The sequence below is a fragment of the Micromesistius poutassou genome (genome assembly GCF_964030765.1).
Source record: "Micromesistius poutassou genome assembly, chromosome: 1".
Lineage (NCBI taxonomy): Eukaryota > Metazoa > Chordata > Actinopteri > Gadiformes > Gadidae > Micromesistius > Micromesistius poutassou.
This window is the reverse complement of record NC_140271.1, coordinates 7,138,418-7,145,435: the sequence shown is the minus strand read 5'-3', so window position 1 is coordinate 7,145,435 and position 7,018 is coordinate 7,138,418. Positions and strand designations below refer to the sequence as shown.

Here is a 7,018-nt window from a genome sequence, read left to right as displayed (position 1 = left end):
CCACATTTTCCTACCCTCTCCCCCTTTCATGCACCCCCCACCTCCTCCTCCTCCTCCTCCAACCTTTCATCCTGATTAATTTGTCCCTTTCTGCCTTCCCCTTCAATCAACCTATAATTTCCCCTCTCACAATACTTGACTGATTTTTGTTCCCTTCTTACCAATCTCCCTCTCTCTCCATTGATCTCTCCTCCTCTCCCCCTCTATCCCTCTCTTTCTCCCTCTCTCGTTCTCTCTCCAGAGAACGAAAGCTGCACGGTTCTTACCTATCTCTTTGGCACAGAGATAGTGATATCTGCGACTGCAGCCTCCCCAGCAGCAGCTGAGGGATGCCCCCACAATCTGGCACTTGTAGCAGTTCTGGTGGGAGTCAGGCGATAGTAGAGTAGTCCAGGACATCCCAGAAAAAGGTCCAGATATGGATTGTGACAAAACAAAAAAAAAAATATTAACATTAACCGAAAGAGAGATAGATAAAGAGAAAGATAGAGAAAGGAGAACGCAAAAAGGAGCAAAAACTTATTTTGCCTGATGAGTCATTTTGACTTTGTCATTATGCAAATTAATATTCTCATAACAGAATACTGCTTGATTATGGTTGATGTGTTATGGTGCGGTGGTGGTGTTGGTGGTGGGGGATGGATTTATCTTACCGTTTGTGTAGAAGTTCTCGCAGCCTCTGTAAGTCCATACAGCCGCCCGGCTACCATGATGACACCTCTAGTCCAAATGGTGCAGTTCTCATGGGCCCAGTGCTCGTTCGCCTCCGCCTCTTCACGGAGCCTCTGGAGTGACCCAACCCCACTAGGACCAACAGTGCTGGCCATCTGGTGGCTGGTGGCTCCTGTAGCCTGCCCCCTTTCCATGTCCTTCAGCTGCTTTATCCTCCTGAACCTCTCACGCAGCGTGAGTCTCCGTGGACTGCCCTCTGGTCCAGGTCTCTCTACGGTTCCCTCAGGTCGTCTGTGGCGCCAGTGGTGTTGTCCACCGCTACTACTACTGCTACTGCTACTACCCCCTCGGGTAGACCCCTCCACGCTAACCTCCTTCTCAGTGCTACAGTCTGGGTCACTTGTAGGCGAGCTGGGCAGTTCCTCATCGATGCTGCTGCTGTTGTTGTTATTGTTGTTGCTATTGTTGTTGCTGCTGTCCTCGGTCTTCTCCGGGACTGCCCTGAACCCTCCTATGCGTCTGCTGGAGAGGATTTTACGTGGCATGCTGTCCTCTGTGTAGTATGGGCCACATAGATCCCCCAGGTCTTTGTAATTTGATGTGTTTCCGCACAGGCAACATGTAAGACACCTGTCGATTAGGGTCTTGTTCACTAATGGGCCTTGGAGCATTGCCATGGTGTGTGGAACTACTTTTGCCACCGTGATGGGATTCTTCATTTTAGCCAGGCGTTTTTTCTTAAATCGTATAATAGGCGTTGCTTCCTCGAGGCTATTAATGATTGCACACCAAGAGGAAAAATGTTTAGAGTTGTTGATACGCACATGTGGATGGAAGCAGGGGTTAATTTCCTCTTGTACAGGTCTACGCCTGATCCTTTTCATTGAAATATTCTCTGTTCGTCTTTCAGATACTGTAACTACAGGACCCGCGATACATTGGTGGGTTTTTTCCTCCTCCTCAGTTTCCCCCTTTACCTTTTCCCTCTTTTCTTTTTCTAGTTTCTCTCTCTCCTCTTTCTCTGTCTGTTCACATTCGGCCGCCCTCACCACTGCTTCAATTACTTCCATGGCGTCTTTCATGCCTGGCTTTGGCCCTGGCTTTTTGTGGACCTTCCCAGGCTTTCCGGAGATATGCTCCGGTGGGGCCTTCCCTCGTTTCTTGTGGCTGGGGTTTGCCCAGGGTTTCCTTCCTCTCTTGGGTTTTTGGAGGGGCTCTGTAGTGGTGACCTCTCTGGGTGTGATCATCGTATCGGGGCCAATTGGAATCGGAACAAAGGGCTCTGTTGGTTTTGGCACTGCCTTTATTTCACTCTCATCCTGTGTGGGTGGTGGTGGGGGTGGTGGATCTACAACCTCAGCACTTGTCTCCTCCACTTCCTCCCCATCCTCCGCCGAGGCCTGGCCTTTCCTGCGCTTCCTCTTCTGCTTCAGGTGCATCTCGTGGTTGTTCTTAATGGCTCTCTGTTTTGCCAGCCGCTGCGTAGTGACTATTAGGCTCCCTGCTTCCATGTTTATCACAGAGGAATCTGTGCTTTCCACCAAAGCCCATCTCTTCCTCTTGGTTCTGGCAGGCTTGGTGGCTAATGCGGGTACCCCCGCTGAGGGTTCCTGCATCCACTCTCTTTGAGCCCCTGTGTCTGCTGAGCCCCAAATCCTGTCACTAACCTTGTCAACTAGTATCCCTTGACTCTCTATTTGTTCTTCCCCACACTTATCTTCTGGGTCAGTATTATCCGGTCTCACTTCCTCGGGTATTAACAACACATTTCTCACATCTTGTCTTATACCCTCAGATGTGGACTCATCTCGTTTTAACTCTTGCCTCTCTTCTTTCTGAGTTACCTCACTATCAACTCCAACCTCCTCTGCGCTGATATTTGTGTCACTCACTTCACTGGTTTTCAATGGTCCTTCAACCATCTTATTAATATCTATCAGAGACGTCTCTGTGCTGTTTATTGCCAATATCTCACTCTCTCCCAAGCCATGTTGAGAAGAGACCTTGGATGGTGGGTCCTCAATAAGAGTGCTTTCGATATGTGCCATTAGAAAGTGTTTCTTAGAGCTGGGAGAAGAAATTTTCTGCACCATTGCCTCATATTTCTGGCCCCTACCTTTGCGTGGCGGTAGGACCTTTGTCTTTGTCCGGCATTGGGGAGCCACTGGGGGCATGTCACTTATGGTGTCACTTTCAACTGGAGCTGTTTCTTTGGTCTGGGGAATATTCAAACTCAAGGCTTTCTTCGGCGGCCCTCGCTTTCTTTTAAACCCCCGGACAACCTTTACCTTGGGTTCATGTGGAGCCAGTTCCAATATGGTGCTTTCAAATGGTGTTGGTTTTGGTTTGGGTTTTGGGCCTCTCTTTTTCTTGACTGGCGTTGAGGGGGGTTCAGGGCAGGCTTTTCTTTTTAGACAAGCTAGCATTCTTTTATCAGGCAAAGTATCATGGTGAGGTGGAGTGAGCTGAGCAGGTGAAGATCTTGAGATATCTCTGTTGTTTTCATCTGCCATGGGGATGAAAGATTCCAGATTCTGTTCAATACTGTTGAGCTCTTCAATGTTAAGCGGATCACTGGTTTGCATTTCTGTCTGACGTGCAACAATGTGTTCCTCTATAACTGTTACTTTCTCCTTTAAAGGTTTTTCTATGGCAGGCTTTCTGGATCTTAAAACCATATTTTTAGTATCTTTCTCTGATACTTTTGGTTCATCATGGTCTTGTTTAGTTTCATTTGTACCCAGGTTTGTTGGAAGCATGGTCACTTTAAGATTATTTTTGCCATTAGATGGCAATGCTAGTGTAGCCAGTGTCACTTCTTCCTTTTGTATTATCTTTGCCTTAGATGCAGAGCCCTTAGGACGACCCACTGTAGCCTTAATTGTTACAGCATCATTAGGGGGTAAAGCCTCTGCTGAATTCAGTAGCGGTTTAGGGCCGGGTTTTGTACCAAGCTTTAGTACTGGTTTTGATCCAGTTTTAGACCCAGGTTTGGGCCCTGTTTTTTTTTTTACTGGTGACTCTACTTCAAGGGACAGATCGGGTGGAATTGGCTCAGGTTTGAATACAGGTTTTTGAGCAAGTTTAGGACCAGGCTTTGGTCCTGGTTTAGTTCTAGGCTTTGGAGCAGGTTTAGGACCTGGCTTTGATCCTGGTTTGGCTCCTGTCTTTGCTCCTGATTTTGAACCTAGTTTTGACTCTGGTTTTAAAAATGGTTTAGGCCCTGGTTTTCTCTTTGCGTTGGGCTCAATTTTTGCGGCAATATCTGGTGCATTAAAGGAGCGAGTGCACATTCTAGAACAGAAGCCTTCAGCTAATGATTTGGGTGTCTGGCTCAAAATAGATTCTTGGTGCGCTAAGTCCATTTGATCTGAGAACAAAACAGTTTTGCTCGGGGCTATGCAGGTTTTCTTTTCAGGCAATAGAGCTGCTTCATCCTCCTTCTCCTCCTCTCTCTCCAAGCTCAGCTGGCGTCTGATTCCAACCCCTGACTGCATGACTCTTCTTCTGCCCCTGGCATGCTTGCGTCCAAATGCCCGTGGCTGGGCAGATGGGGTGACGGGCTCTGCCTTGGCAGAGGGGGTCACAGCACTGGGGCAGCTAATGCTTGGTTCCATGTCTTCATCACCTTTTTTCGGGGAAGGTGGGGTGTCTGCCCAGGAGGGGGCTGGTGGAAGGATTGACTTCCCAGGCAGCTGGGGGGAGTCAGGCTCCAGAACCCTGGAATCGCTGTGGTCAATATGATCCCTGCTTTGTGCCTTGTCATTGAGAACCGAGAAAACAGGCATTGCAGACTGAGGCTGAGGAACAGTGTCACCGATAGCTGACTCTCTTTCTAAAGCATCCGTTGCTGTTACTGCGGTTGATGCTGCATCTCCGTGGGTAGCTGTCCCCATAGGCTCTGCATCAGTATGGGTATCAGTAACCTTTGCCCTGCTACAGGCATCGCCATAAGGTACCTCTGGACCCTCGTGATAATGTATGTTTCCCTCAGTCGACGGCTGGCTCATTACCCTCCCCTCCTCCATATCGTCACTAACCTCTGCCGAAAGAGGAGGGGAAAGCGCATGTTGCTGCAGCTGTGGTTGTTCCTCCTGTCTTCCCTCATCGGCCTCATCTTCAACCACGTCCTCATCTCTGCTCTCTTTCTTTTCTTCATTGACTCCATCCAAGGCCTCGACATTGGGAGATAGTGAGTTGCTTTCCGAACTGTCATCCTTCTCTGTGTAGTATTGATTCCTTTCAAGGTCATCTCTTGAAATGAATGGGGACGTTTTCAACGAGCTCTCTGATGCAGTGGGGGACTCAGACTTGAAGGCATCCAATTTCATATCTCGCTCTATTTGTCCTTTTTGACCAGAGTCAGAGAGAGCAGCCGGAGATTGCTCAACAAAATCTCTGGAATCAGGGTCATATTTATGCTGAATTCCCTGGTACACTGTCTCATCATAGCAGAAGCTTTTCTCTGTCATGCCTTCATTGATTTTAGTGTAGAGAGCTGGACCCTTCTCATCCTCTGACCATTTGTCTAGCTTCTCATCAACAGAACTTTCCTTTTGGTCGGGAGTCTGTTGCAGCGTCACTTCCTCTTCTTCAGCCGGCTTCTCTGTCCATGCTGATTCTTCAAAGTTCTCTTTAACATGTTCACTTATTCGTTGTATATCTGGAGGGGAGTCTCTCTCTTGTTTCAAAGGACTATGGATATTCATACAGGTAGGAGACCTCTCATCCCCTACACTCTTTGCTGGAGTACTTATGCCATCACTTCCCTGCCCTGATTGATACCTAGGATCCGGGGTAAGGTTTTGGAGACCAGAGTCCCCAGACCTGGTAGACATATCATCTGGGGATGTCATGGAACATGACGAGCCTGTGTCATGGCTGAGTTGAGTGTTGTTGGCTGGCTGTGCTGGACTCCTGCCCTGGCTGCAGTAGTAGTAGCCCCTTTCCAGTTGTTCATCACTGCTACTTGAGTAGCCTCCTTCATGTAACTCCATGGGTAGTGGCTGATGTTGAGGAGTGGAGTATGAGTCTTGCATGGGGCCTCCACCAACCCCACCAACGCCACCACCATCTGAATATGTAGGGCTTTTATAGTCCTCCCCCTTCTTAGAGGAGCCTACACTGCCAACACTGCTGTTACTTCCACCACTGCTACGCTTGCTGCCTTTCTTGTTGGCCACCAGGGCCTCTGACAGCAGCAGCTGTTGGACATTGTTGGAGATGTTCTCCACCTGAGAGGTGAGGGCGTTCAGGCTCCACAGGCTGGGGTTAGAGAGCAGCTTCTCTGAAAATCGTTCCTTCATGGTGGGACCTTGTGAGGTGGTGGTGTAGCTTTGTGATGCAACGTGGGGCACGTTTGGGGAGGGATGTGAGCGTGGGGGCATTAGCATGGTGGCGGTGCTACCTTGGTCCTGCATGGCTGCTGAGGAGGATGAAGAGGATGAAGCTGGGGTCATGGGAGGTTGGCCATACTGAAAAGACTCTGGATTGGTCATTAGTGGGGAGGGGGTGGAGCTATAGGAGGGCGAACGGCCTACAGAGCGTGCTGGAGAGTGACTAGAGGAGGGGCTGCATGTTTGATAATACTGCTCAGGGGATCTGACAGACAGCTCTGACAGACAGTAGTTTTGCTGGGGTTGGCCGTAGTATTTAGAATGAGACTCCTGTGTACTTGGCATAGCCTGTAGGGGTGGCTGGGACTCATAGCCTCTAGAGGGAGGCTGCTGGTAGCCGTAACTGTTTTGGCTTGGTCTGTAGCCCGCCTGTTTCAGACTTGGGTGACTACTCATTTGTCTGCTGTACTGTGAATTGGAAGGCATGTTGTAGGCTTTGTAACAGTGGGGCATAGGGCTGCACTTCTCCATGTATGGGGAAGGGGAGGGGGAGTGCTGTGGGTAGTGCAGGTGGCTCTGTGGGTACATGAGTGGGGAAGGGGCTGGGTTAGAGGGGTGGGTCTGATGGTGGGGGCTTGTGTAGACAGGGTTGGAAGGCTGGTGGCACTGGCCTTGGGAGTGGCCCAGCATGTTCTGCTCCATGTACTGGGAGGAGCCAGGGGTAGGGGGCACGCCGGGCTCCATACGGCTCACCAACTCCTGCTCATACTGAGTTAGCTGGCCTGGATCTTCCCACTTCTGCTGGATTTGGCCCTCGGCCATATACTGGGCTGAATAACTCCCGGGGCCGATGTGGTTGCTGTAGCCGGAAGGGCCCTGTAGGTGTTGGCTGGGTGGTGGGGGAGGCACTTTGCTTCCCCTGTAGGGCTTCTTTGCCTGAGGGGGCACCGAGCCAACATTTCCACCTCCATTTCCATCACTGTTGCCTGGATAGCCGGGGTAGCTCTGCT

The 7,018-nt window shown here is 49.9% G+C and overlaps 1 protein-coding gene across 1 annotated transcript in view; it reads right to left on the bottom strand.

Moving 5' to 3' along the window:
* The window catches only part of rai1 (retinoic acid induced 1), a gene marked incomplete at both ends in the record, with an annotated part of 8,836 nt that overhangs the window by 1,538 nt on the left and 280 nt on the right, over positions 1-7,018 (bottom strand). Inside the window, 4 exons of the mRNA XM_084488530.1 lie at positions 267-360; positions 654-1,056; positions 1,180-3,137; positions 3,513-7,018. The exon at positions 3,513-7,018 is cut by the window's right edge and continues 280 nt beyond it. Coding sequence (XP_084344656.1) covers positions 267-360; positions 654-1,056; positions 1,180-3,137; positions 3,513-7,018 — 5,961 coding nt within the window. The remainder of the gene's footprint in view (positions 1-266; positions 361-653; positions 1,057-1,179; positions 3,138-3,512) is intronic.